At 37.7% G+C, this 12,386-nt stretch overlaps 8 protein-coding genes and 2 pseudogenes across 10 annotated transcripts, besides 2 other annotated features; 4 read left to right on the top strand and 6 right to left on the bottom strand.

Annotated features, from left to right (window-relative positions):
- Positions 1–67: 67 nt before the first annotated feature.
- Positions 68–1,370: a mobile genetic element.
- TVAGG3_0972220 lies at positions 148–1,274 on the bottom strand (annotated as a pseudogene). Its single transcript has one exon. A coding segment is annotated over exon 1 (1,127 nt).
- A 1,074-nt stretch (positions 1,371–2,444) lies between the features above and the next one.
- Positions 2,445–12,386: part of a mobile genetic element that runs on past the window's edge.
- TVAGG3_0972200 lies at positions 6,191–7,105 on the top strand (annotated as a pseudogene). The gene has a single exon. A coding segment is annotated over exon 1 (915 nt).
- TVAGG3_0972190 (DNA/RNA polymerases family) lies at positions 7,607–8,197 on the top strand (the record flags this gene model as incomplete). Its single annotated transcript, XM_051253721.1, has 1 exon — positions 7,607–8,197. The coding sequence occupies one exon, from the start codon at positions 7,607–7,609 to the stop codon at positions 8,195–8,197; it is 591 nt and encodes a 196-aa protein (XP_051079295.1).
- TVAGG3_0972180 (uncharacterized protein) lies at positions 8,221–8,472 on the bottom strand (the record flags this gene model as incomplete). Its single annotated transcript, XM_001290195.1, has 1 exon — positions 8,221–8,472. One exon carries the CDS (start codon positions 8,470–8,472, stop codon positions 8,221–8,223), a length of 252 nt encoding a protein of 83 aa, XP_001290196.1.
- Positions 8,503–8,766, top strand: TVAGG3_0972170 (uncharacterized protein; the record flags this gene model as incomplete). The annotated part of the gene is made up of 1 exon (XM_051253720.1): positions 8,503–8,766. The coding sequence occupies one exon, from the start codon at positions 8,503–8,505 to the stop codon at positions 8,764–8,766; it is 264 nt and encodes an 87-aa protein (XP_051079294.1).
- On the bottom strand, positions 8,815–9,498 carry TVAGG3_0972160 (HNH endonuclease family; the record flags this gene model as incomplete). The annotated part of the gene is made up of 1 exon (XM_051253719.1): positions 8,815–9,498. One exon carries the CDS (start codon positions 9,496–9,498, stop codon positions 8,815–8,817), a length of 684 nt encoding a protein of 227 aa, XP_051079293.1.
- On the bottom strand, positions 9,653–10,115 carry TVAGG3_0972150 (uncharacterized protein; the record flags this gene model as incomplete). Its single annotated transcript, XM_051253718.1, has 1 exon — positions 9,653–10,115. A coding segment is annotated over one exon (463 nt), but the record flags the coding sequence as incomplete, so codon positions are not given.
- TVAGG3_0972140 (uncharacterized protein) lies at positions 10,239–10,613 on the bottom strand (the record flags this gene model as incomplete). Its single annotated transcript, XM_051253717.1, has 1 exon — positions 10,239–10,613. The coding sequence occupies one exon, from the start codon at positions 10,611–10,613 to the stop codon at positions 10,239–10,241; it is 375 nt and encodes a 124-aa protein (XP_051079291.1).
- On the top strand, positions 10,838–11,425 carry TVAGG3_0972130 (uncharacterized protein; the record flags this gene model as incomplete). Its single annotated transcript, XM_051253716.1, has 1 exon — positions 10,838–11,425. The coding sequence occupies one exon, from the start codon at positions 10,838–10,840 to the stop codon at positions 11,423–11,425; it is 588 nt and encodes a 195-aa protein (XP_051079290.1).
- Positions 11,457–11,657, bottom strand: TVAGG3_0972120 (uncharacterized protein; the record flags this gene model as incomplete). Its single annotated transcript, XM_051253715.1, has 1 exon — positions 11,457–11,657. One exon carries the CDS (start codon positions 11,655–11,657, stop codon positions 11,457–11,459), a length of 201 nt encoding a protein of 66 aa, XP_051079289.1.

Here is a 12,386-nt window from a genome sequence, read left to right as displayed (position 1 = left end):
GTAAAAGTCATTCATCAGACATAAGAAAGAGTTTTGCGCACCAGAAAATGAAGCATGAACAATAATATAGGGTGTCCAAAGGTGTGTTTAGCACAAACCTGAATACTGCGAATAGAAATAAACAAGTTACATATATATAAAGTTTATTTAAATATAATCACCATTGGATTCAATCACGCGTTCGCAGCGATCGATCCAGGCTTGAAAGACACGCTTTAAATCATCATGAGAAAATTGCTCAAATTGCTCTCTTACAAAATTTTCAAGATCATCTGGACTCGCGAATTCGCGTCCTTCAACTCTCTTTTTTAGCGTGCCGAATAAATAAAAGTCAGAGGGTGCAATATCAGGTGAATAAATTGGGTTTGGAACAACTTTGACATTGTTTTCCAACAAGTAATTCATTACCTTATGACTTTTGTGAACTCTTGAATTATCAAAATGAATTGCAAACTTTTGTTTTTGTTGTTTGGATTTCTCAAACTCATCAGAATTGATAATTTGAGTAAGAACATTGTCAATTAGATACTGAGCATTCATCGTATTAGGTTTTTGAAGAATATCAATTGCGATGATGCCATTCACGCCCAAAAAACCGACAACATCATCATTGGTGTGTCAATTTTTTTCTTCGGGAATGTTTGCGGATTTTCATCCTTCGGGATCCACATGATTTTGGCTTCTGTTGCATATTGAAACCAAGACTCGTCCCCTGTTACTAAAAAGCGAAACTTCTTGGATTGATACGCACCCAATATAGAGAGGAGCTCTTTCGAAGATTGGACTCTAGATTTTTTTTGAACTGAATTAAGGTTGTGCGGAACCCAACGTGTATACGCTAGTTTGTAGTTCAAATAATTGTGCAGATAATAACTGACTGTTGTACGTGGTATCTTTGTCATCTCCTCTATCCTTCTGAGTGATGCTCTTGGGTCTTCATCTAGCGCTTGAAGAATTGCTTTGATTTTTCTTTGATCCGGCGATTTTTTGTCAATTTTTATGATGGGCGCCTTTTTGTTCATGAAGTGATACATCCTAACATGATACGTTACAATGGAATAGCTAGGAGCATCCATACCGAAGCATTTTACCAATGTCTCGTAGACTTTTTTACAGTCTTTGCATTTTTTTGCAAGAGCGAGGATGTTTTCTTTATGATTCATTAAAAAAATGAAAAAAATTCCGCCAAAATTTCCCGCGAAACCGCCTCTTGTCTCAAAATTTATTTTATATCCCGGCATGGCGCCAAAATACAACATACTCATCATATACATATATTCATATTTTTTATTATATATTTATAATCAGCATATATCTCCTTTAATAGTCTCATATAGAGCGCTGTGCTAAACGCACCTTTGGACACCCTATAGCATCTGGGTCGAAAATATTTTCATATGTTCCATTAGGTTTTTCGACTTCATAAAAGTCCGGGTGTACTGGATATTCTGCAGGCTGATTTAACATCCTCATAAATCTATACCATGCCAAGTTGTTATATTTTGTAGAAATATAAACGTTTTCTCCAAGGTCTTCTATTTTATTGATTTTAACAGTTGCATTTTTCCTGTCATAAATAATATCGAGATGGTATTCTCCTTCGTCAATGTTAAACTGGTTTGCATATTCAATATAGATATCGTTTATTTTTTCTTGAAAAGCTTGAAGAGTTGTTTCTAAGTTTATAAGCAAATTAACTTGTAAAAGTTTTCCTTGTTCAAATTTCTCATACATACGTTTTTCTTTGTTATAGTATCGAACTTCAAAACCGACCGTAAATGGGAAACCATGTATGGCTTCTGAAATGAACTTCATTCTACGAAAGCCAATAGCTTTTGTGACGGATGGTCTCTTAACCATCTTAATGGGTAGTCAAAACGATAGCCTTCATGCTTTACGGTATCTGTCTCAAACTTTTGACCGACATTAGTAAAAAGTTCATCTAATGGTTTAGTTGTAGCAACTCTAGAATTTTCTTTTTCTATTGGAAGCATATTTTATCTATAATAAAATGTCAAATGAAACAGCGTCTATGAGAGAAATACAACACAACCGACAACTCATTATGCAAGCTCTAAATAAGAACACAACAAACTTTTCAAACTATTCTAAGATATCTGAGTCATTGAAAGAAGGAAACTTAAAACTGACATTAAACCCAATGACAGATGAGTTTCTGTTTCAAGACAATAAGAACCATACTGTCTGTATAAATCCAACAAAAGGAACTTTAAACGAGAAACCTATAAATGAACTTCTTTTGAAAGCAGATGTTGACAACAAAGCTGACAAAGAATATGTAGACGATGCAATAGCAAAAGAAGAAGAAAGAGCTAACAATGCTTATGCCAAAAGAACATACTCATCCTGAACTAGCAGACAAAACATATGTTGACAATAAAATGTCAAGTGAAGTGACAAGAGCTGAAAACGAATATTCTAAAAAGACTCATATACATTATATTAACCAAATACCAAGTCTTAAGGAAACATTAGAGACAAAAGCAGATAAGACTCATACACATTCTATATCTGATATTACAAACTTACAAGAAACCTTAAACAGGAAAAGTGACGTTGGACATACACATACCATTGCAAATATTACAAACTTACAAGAAACCTTAAACAGTAAAAGTGACGTTGGACATACACATACCATTGCAAATATTACAAACTTACAAGAAACCTTAAACAGTAAAAGTGACGTTGGACATACACATACCATTGCAAATATTACAAACTTACAAGAAACCTTAAACAGGAAAAGTGACGTTGGACATACACATTCTATATCTGAAATAACAGACTTAAACGTTAGCCTTGAAAAGAAAGCAGATAAAACATATGTCAATGAAATATACCAAAGTTTGATAGGAACAACAAAAAATATTGAAACTATTGTTGGTGACTTTTCTGTCAATGAAGAAAATAAATATTTTAGATGGCAGTTGGTACATTCCTTAGAAAATGGTACACGGTATAAACTCATTCCGAAAAATAACAATGAAATGTATGTAAGCTATAAAAAGAATGATGTACACAAGTTAAAGTTCCATTAGACAACAACTGCTACTTAAACTTATATGGAGACGAACAAAAGAAATATTTAAGAGTTTATGAAATGGCAGATATGACATTGCCTGACCCAGCTCCAGCACCACATTATTATGACTATGGAGATGACGACAGAACACCACATGTAGATGAACAAAAGCTAACATTATATTTAGATTATTATAGATATAAAAGATATAATGCAATAGAAAAACGAGAATAGTATATTATTATACAAATGACAGAAATAAATATTATAGTCAAGATTTTACCTACCCTGAAAACATAAGATTATATTATAAAAAATATTCTGACACAAACCAGAAGAAACCTGAAATAGTTGCACTATATTTTAAGTTCAAAAAAGACAATCCTATAATATCTCATATGTTTGATTTAATGAACCCAGTAGGTTCTATTTATACATCTATGGATGCAAGAGGTCCTCAAGTAATGTTTGGTGTTGGTGCATGGGAACAAATAGTCGACAGTTTTTTGTATTGTGCAAACTCTTCAAAGGAAACAGGTGGAAGTAAAACGATTTCAGGTGAAAATTTACCTGCACACAGTCATTACATAGATTTAAGTAATCTCAAGCAGGTTGGCATAAGCATAGATATTGGGATTGGTCAGGAATGACAAAAGGTAAAGGATATGATGTTAAAGACGACGTTAAGTTTGCTATAAATTGTTACTGGAGTGACACTCAGGGAGAAGGAAACCATACACATTTCGTTTCAGGATATACACAAACAACGGGACAAGTAAAGAATACATGCCACCTTACATGACAGTTTACGCATGGTATAGAATTGCTTAGTCGTCATTTTCAACTTCTTTAGCATATTCGTCAGGAGTTGTCTTTATATTTGTTAGGAACTGTCTTTGAAAGTATACCACCTTGAACTTTGACAAGTTTGAAACGAGGTCTGGCAATAGTAGTTTTATCTTCTGCTTGCAGTGTGTACATTTTGCCATGTTTGCCTAAAACTTCATAATATTCTCTTGTATACTTTCTTCTATTTTTACGAACACGAATGTGAGTACCTGTCGGTTCCCATTGTTGTCATAGTCAATAGTATTTTTCATATGGGTCGCGTTTAGGTATTTCTATTTTTTACTTTGTCACCTTTCTGAAGTTTGAAGCCCGGCATTCTTTCTTGTTTGTCTCTTTTGACTAAATTATTAAATATATAGTCTTTCTCTAAGTCAGGGTTGTTTTTCATTTCTTCGGGGGAGTGGTTTCCCAAACCTTTTTGTTTACGGTTATTGTAAATATTTAAAACTTGTTCATCTTTGCCATGGAGAAGTGTCTATACTTGTCGTCATATGACATTTCATTTGCTTCACCACCTTGTGGTTGGTTTAAGTCTCTTAACATTTTTATACAACCGTCAATGACACCAAGAGCAGAATGGTTTTGGTCGACAATGAAATATTGGTTTACATTTTTTGAACGCAGATAGTTTTTTACATCATCTGATTTGAAAGAACTTTCACAGTCAGATGTCAGTTTTGTTGGATGGTATTTGTCAACGAATATTGTCAAAGCAGTTTTCACATCTAAAATATTTTTGGACCATAATGGTATGGCTTCACAGTATCTTGTGTTTTTGACCAACAAATATTAACCAGTATGGAGGTCCATCTGTTCTAACTCTCGGAATGTTTTCCAAGATATCCATAAACCAAGCATTTGGTGTTGAACTAAAGATTTTTATCATGAGTGCTTTCTTTGTCGCTTTAGAAACATAGGGGTCCTTGTTCGGATTCGTCATTTTTTACCCTATAAGAAATGGGTTTATTTGGCGCATTAGCAGGAGTCGCATCTAGATTTTTACCCGCAGTGGGAACAATAGCCAGAGGTGTATTTGGAGTTGGAAGGAAGATTTTGAGTACATTAGGTATACTTAAAGAGAAAGCACAACCTATTATACAAACTGTACAGAAAGGTTGGGATGTAGCACGAGATGCAACAAATCTTATTCCAAATCCTGAAACAAGAGGAAAAGTTCAAGGATGGATGGACAATGTAGGAAGACAAGCAGGAAACTATTATAACAAAGCAAATGACTACTTAACCAAGCAGGACACTATATGGACCAAGGTGAAAGATTCTTTAACAGAGGATATAACCACACAACAGTGGGTAAACAATAACCAACCGCAACCACCTCAAACGTGGGGACTGTAAATTTTTTTACTGAGATGAAATGAACAATGCAGCATTGAGACAAATGAGTTCAAGATGGATTTGTCGGCTTCCAGCAGTTACACCACGTGTTTGTAAAGTTCTTCCTATACTCAGGAAGTTTAGACCGACTTAAAAAACCTAAACAACCAGTTGAAAACAAACCAAACTAAAATTTTTTACTGAGATGACGAAGAAGTTGAAACGGTAGATTTGACACCACAAACAAAAAGTTCAGACCATTGTCAAAACCTGTCAAAGAACTTACAGATGAAGAGAAAAATTCAATAATAGAAAGTGCCAGGTCTGGAAATACAAACCCTAACTATAAAGTCACTTTTCATAGAAATGGAACGGCTAGTATCTCAAAAAAGAAACAGACTCTCACAAATAAAATATTGAAGTCTGAAGGAGCTTTCGAGACAACAGATGGAAAAGTTTACTTCACTGACCAACAGTTCATTATAGAACATCTCATTGACTTAGAGTCGAAATTTCTAAACTTTACACAAACACAAAAAGTTGAAAGGAAAACAAAAACAAATGGCATATGATATTTATGAAGATGTTGACGACACAACTGTTCTGCAAGTGAAGTAAAGTCAGAGGAACCGAAAAGTGACGAAAAACCGATAGAAGAAGAAAAACCAAAAACTGAAGATAAACCAAAACCAAAGTTTAGTTTCCAAACTAAACCAAGTCAACCTTCATTAGCTGGTATGGGTTGGCGTCAAAGACTTATGGCAGCAGGCGGTTATGTAAAGTAAAGAAAAAAAACATTTTTTTTATTTTTATAAAATGCCCCATATAGAATGGACAGAAAGTCTGCTAGAATAAAAGCAGAGTTACAAAGATATGGTTGGAGAGTTTCGAAGAATTTTAAAATATAGGAAGGGAAGACCCATAAAAGTCTATGACAAATTGTCTGGTCTTCGCTACGAAATGGATTTGGAAACAGCACGTGCAAATTATCCAAACAGACTAGAGAGGTTAGAAGAAGAACGTCTTATGGACATGCCTTTCGATGTTAGTGAACCTCAAGTTGAAGGACACGACGGCTTTGCCAGATTCTACTGGAAACATGACGAACAATTGCATCCTTTGAGAAGGAAAAAAGGAAAAGGTGAAGACGCACATGCTCCCATGGAAAGAACAAGATATGCATATGAAAAGTATCGTGAAGTTAGAAGTCAAATTACATCTGGTCGAACCTTTACAGTAAACTTTGACGAAGAAAGAACAAAGAAGGCTTCATGGGTGTACTTGCTGCAATTCAAGACGGAAATAAGAAAGGACACAATCTCAGATTGACCATAACAGATTTGGATGGTCACATTTACTATGCACATGGCAATGAACAAACAGCCGCAAAACTTCTTGACGCTTTCAAGACTACAAAGAGAGAACAAATGGTTGACTCCGACTCAGACATTTTGAATGCAATTGAAGGAATTGCAAGTGTCAAGTTCGAATGGTACCAACCTAACCCTCAAGCAGTCAGACAACATGCTGGATACTTCCCATTCATAAATAAGTCTGACATTGACTTGACAAGGTATGGAATTTACAATTCAATTGAAACAATTGTCAATGAACCTTGCATTCTTACATGTCTCAGGAACTCTGGTCTTGTTACAGATGAGAAGATGAAGTATCTTGAGTCATGTGTGAAGACAAGGTACATTCTCAGAGGTCAATTGGCAAAAATTGCACCGTTGGCAAATGTCAATATCCGAGTCAACATACCTACAGCTAAAGGTTCTTCACATGACGACTATGTTGTTGACAAAGACTTACCATGGTTGAAGATTGTAATTGTCCACAACCACTTCATGTTGAACGAAAGTCTTACAAACCCATTCTTTGGTAAAAGTAAGTGCAACATTGTCAGAGCTGTAAACATTCTTTTCGAGAAAGGTTTGTTGGAACCAATTCCAGATGACAAGCTGACAGAAACTTTTGTACCAAAAGACGAAACAAACTTTTCATTGTTAGCAAGACCAAAAGTTGTTCCAGACAAAGTTCTAGTACAAAAGAAGTACACAATTCCACAAGGGTTGGTATGTTCGGATACCAACCTGAACCAGAAGAACTTCCATGAGGTTGCAAGAACTTCAAGATGCTATAAACAAACTTCCATTGAGACATCCAATTGACGTCAAATTGTATTGGAGAGCATCTGAGTTAGGTCAGAAGGTTTTATATGAAACAGGTTGCTTCGACGATGTTTATGAGATAACAGGAGAAGTTTCTCAGAAGATAAGAGACTCACTTGAATTTCCACAAACTGGACCAATTGGTTGCGACAAGTTCGACTCAGATGAAAAGATATACTATGTCGACCTTAACGCTGCATACATGAGGTTTGTCCAATATATTCCGACTGGAATTCCAAACGAAGATGGTGAGTTCCCGGGAAGGAACTATACAGTTGGAAAAGTCATACAACAACTGTATGATATTAGGAAAGCTTCAAACCCCAAACTTGCAACGACACTCAAATTGCTTATGAATTCGACATGGGGATATTCCATTAAGAAACCTCAAGAGATGAAGAGTAAACATTATGAGAAGGTCAACAACTTTGTTGAAAGGTTTTCTCCTTTTGTTTTGAAGTACGAATTCACTCAAGGTCAAAGTGGCTTAGTAACCACATTAAAACCTATTGTCGAACATTGGTCTTACCCTCAGTTCGCAAAGGCAGTCCTTGACAACTACAACAAATTCTTCTCCGAAGTCAAATCCAAAGTGAAGGTTTACTATGAGAACATTGACGCACTCATGACGAACGAAGAAGGCTATAACAAACTCATCGAAATGGGTATGGTCGGTGAAAAGATGGGCTGTTTTAAGCTAGATAAGGTATTTTCCGAAGTTCATGTCCTCTCCAAGCGTAAGTACTGGGGCATACTTGAAGACGGCACAGAAATAAAACATTGCATGAAGTAAAAACGTTTTTATTCGAATTTGAATTAAAATGTGGGAATTCTTGGGAACGGGAAAGGCTTATTTACTTGAGGAACAGGTAAAGGTGGTGGAGGTGGTGGTGGAGGTGGTGGCAACCAGTCCATTTTATATTCCTTCCTAGCTAATTTCCGTTTAATTTCATGGTCGCCCTCGGAGTCTTTGAATCGGACAGGTCGAGTTACACCATTCTTGGTCTCAAACTCATATATAACCCGTTTGTCTGTATTTTCGTCGACTATGGCACGAGACACGAACATTGACCAAACGGACAAAAAGTGTCATTTCGGATGGTCAAGCAGCCAATCGCATTCGAGCACTTCGAAGAAGCCTTACATTCCAAGGGAGAGGGTGTCTGGTGCAAGGCAGAGGTCATGAGACTCTACGAGCAGTACATCCTCAATGCCTGGGAGGACAAATCGTCCTTGAATTGGCAATTCTACCAACTCCTCTGGGACGACCTCCTACGCAACTGGGATAACGAAAACGCCCAATTCAAAGGTCGGGAGCTAATTTTCCAAATTACCATTAATTGTGCCTACTTATCCAACTAAAAACTTAAATTTACTTGGGGTTTCCCCCTAAAATAAATTTTTTTACTCTTAGAACCACTCGAGGTTCTCCTTACGGTTGTTGAGCTTGTCACCGTCAATGTGTCTGACCTTCGTCTTCTTGCCTGGGTTTGGAACCCATTGAATTGCGACAAGCTTGCCCATGGAGATTGAACCGCGATTCCGAAGGTTAAGGTTCAAGTGTCCCAAGTTGTTGAGGACTGGGGTAAGAACCTTGCCTGTCTCCTTGTTGCGGATTTGGTATGGGTAGGGTTGGGAAATTTCGTAACCGTCATCGGCAACAAGGGTTGCCCATGTAGCGGCTTCAGGAACTTCTTCGTGTTTCTCTTCTTCCTCTTCTTCCTCGACAATTCCTTCTTCAATTTGGTACTCACGAAGTACGGTGTTGCATGTTCTGTCCTTTCCGAGTACCTTCCAGATGGCGTCTATCTCTTCGAAGAAACGGTAGATGAGTCTGGCAAGGTCTCGGTTCTCTCTCTCGTAATTGCGCAAGGTTTCCGCGAAATCGTTCAGGCATTTCTCATTGGAAGCTTGGTTCATGAGGACATCGGCTTTGAGATTGGTCATCTCTGTCATAAGACTACTTTGGAGAGTCTTAATGGTGTTTGTCAGATGAGCTTTCAATTGGGCAATTTGAATTTGAACTGGGCGCTTGTCTGGCAACCTTGAAAGGACATCTGCTATTGTGTTCGGCTTCGGTGCTTGTTCGGACATCGAAAAAATGAAGTGGTTTGAGAATGACGGTTTTACTTCAAAAAGCTGGTTATGACAGTTAAATCATACAACAAGTTTAAAATAATATCTTGCTCTTCTTCTGAACGTTTGTTGTCTCTTCCGATAAAAGTTTCGAACATGAGAACCAAAAAACGTTTTTTGAGATTGCGGAAGAGTTCAGGCAAACGTTCATATTCTGGATATGTTGGGAGCAGTTCAAAACATCTGAGCTGACTTTCGGACAAAATTGGGACAATGTCAGAAAATTCATCTTTGGTCGGACTGCTTGAAGGTAAGTCCCTTACATGTAAGTAGCTCTGGTAAAGTCTTCTCATCTCTGCTAACTTCTGGAGTATAGCTTCGTAATTTAAGAGTTTTAATTTTAATTGTCTTATTCCTCTCTTGACATCTAAACGGTAAGTATCCATGAGGTCAAGAGTAGCTTTGGTAGCTTTAAGTGGAGCTATCTCTTCTTTGACTTGTGCAATTTTGGTTGCAATTGTGGTTTGAGCTCCTTCAAGTTCGCCGTCTATGTCGTTCTCAACGCCTTCAACCATGGCTTGAAACTCTTCATCGGTCCATTGAGATTGGTGTGGGACGAATTTAACTTGCTTCATTCAAAAAATGAAAAAAATGTTTTTACTCAAAGCGTGCCATGTATATGGCTATAAGAAACTTACCAGAAGGCTTCTTCTTCACATGAGTAAAAACATAAAAAAAGTGAAGTTAAAATGAGATGTTTACTGAACTGGCTGAATGTCGCCTTCACAGGTTATGTAGAACGGCTGACCCGAGAAGTGAAGGAGAGACTGAATTGCCAATTTCATTATGGGTAGGGGTTCTCTCTTGTTTGGTATTTTTATCCAAGGACGTTTGTTTAGGAACTTAACAAGAGCTTCTCTTTTGGCGTCCTTTATGCCATCGTAGGCTGTCCCGTCTGGTATTTGAATTGGAATTCCAGTCGAAGTCTCGAGCTGAAGTGTAGACCTTCCAGAAATAGTGGTGAACTTGACCTTGGGCTTCATTACCTTGCGCAAGTAGTCTTTTACGCAGTCGTTAAGTTCAATGAGGTAAATTGCCTCGTCAAATCCTTCTGGCATTCCGAGTCCTTCCATCCGACAGGAAAATATTTTCCCGACAACTGGAAAAAATTTTCCGGACAAAGGGAAAAATTTTTCCCGACGACAGGAAGAACTCTTCCAGTTGTCCGTCCGTAAACCATTCAAATTTTCGAAAATTGAGAACTTTTTGGTCGAACTTTAGAAAAAATTTTCCTTCCGACAGAAAAAGTTTTTCCTTCCGACAGGAAAAATTTTTCCTTCCGACAGGACACAAACGGATGACTGACGTTCCTCTTCCTGAATGCCTTCCAAAGCCAGAAGAACCGAAAGCTGCAGAACCACAACAGTCTCCTCAGCAACCTCAGTTCCAGCAAGTACCTCCACCAAATTACTACCAATTTCCACCTCAAGGTTACTACCCACCACAAGGCTTCCCGAACTACCCTCCTCAACCTATGCCTTACTTCCCCAACCCTTGGTTGTTCCAGCAAGCTCCACCCCAGCAATTCCAATCTCAATCCCAATCGAAGAGAGCCCAAGAGTTCGAAGAAGGTCTGAACCGTTTACGCAAAGATTATGCCACAGCCCCGATGGAAGATGACAGGCTTTCAGTCTCTTCCCTAAGGTCGACCAATTCGACTCGTACCACAGATTCGGTTCGTGACCGTGACGACTACCTCAAGCAGTCTGAGAGACTCTTCATCTTACAGCCATTTACAGCTGGAGCTCTCAAGAACATGCGCAATTACGAAGGTCAAACACCAGCTGGAGACCGCAAAACAGACGTGCTTACAAGAGCAGTCCAACTGGTCAAGACAAAGACTGAGATAGTCGACTTCATACTTGCAGCTTACCCATACAAGTAAAAAAAAAATAAACAATTACGAATTAAACTTTTTACTCCTTCTTTTCTGAGTTGTTTAGAGCTGGTTTCTCTTGTAGAAACCTTTCGTACTCTTCCATGGTCATGTAATTGCGAATTTGATACGCAATTCCAGGTTCGTTGTTTTTGAACCTTACGTATGTAACGCTTCCATCCTCCTCAGGGAAGTAAGCTGCTAACATCTGACCAAGTTTTCTCGGTGACTCGGAGCTCATAAAATGTCACTTTTTAAACGTTAAGTTTTAGTCTTAATTTACCCTTTGTTTGTCAAGGTAGTATTGGAGCGCAATTTCTCCAAATTCTCTGTGTCGGAGTTCTTCAGCATTTTCCAAGGTGTACCTGGAGAACTCAAAGAAGTTGTCAAGAACATACTGCCATGCTGCTCTTCTGAGTTCGTCGGTATTTTGGAAGTGTTGCACCTTCGAGTCTTCGGACATGAAAAAAATGACACTTTTTCTATTAAACCGTTTTGGCATTTCTCATGAGTGAGTATAGTTCTGCCGAACCATTGGAAGAGAAGAAGTACCCTTGCTGGCAAAAGACAAAAATAGTTGCCTTAGTTGTCATTGCAATTGTACTCGTAATTGAATTCATTGTACTTCTCTTCACGTACATAAAACTCAGCAATGGCATATGCTTTAAGAAGTTACCATCTTACTAAGACTAAACACTTAGATTTTTCAAGCTTGACTTTTTACAATTTGAACTTTGTTTGCGTAGATATGAATTCTGAAAGAAGTATGAGGGTCTTGTATGACTTTGTACTTCTCCCATAGTTCATGTCTGTCAAACTTACCTGCCATGGATCTTTCATAAGTTCCATGAAATCGTCTTCGGACAATCCGGGAAAAGTACAATGTCAGTAAGTATTCTTTTAACATCCTTACTTAAACTCTTTGCTGTCTGTACACAAATGACAACTGAGATGTTAAAGTGTCTGAGCT

The sequence above is a fragment of the Trichomonas vaginalis genome, chromosome I, assembly GCF_026262505.1.
Source record: "Trichomonas vaginalis G3 chromosome I, whole genome shotgun sequence".
Classification (NCBI taxonomy): Eukaryota; Parabasalia; order Trichomonadida; family Trichomonadidae; genus Trichomonas; species Trichomonas vaginalis.
This window is presented reverse-complemented; position numbering and strand designations above follow the sequence as displayed.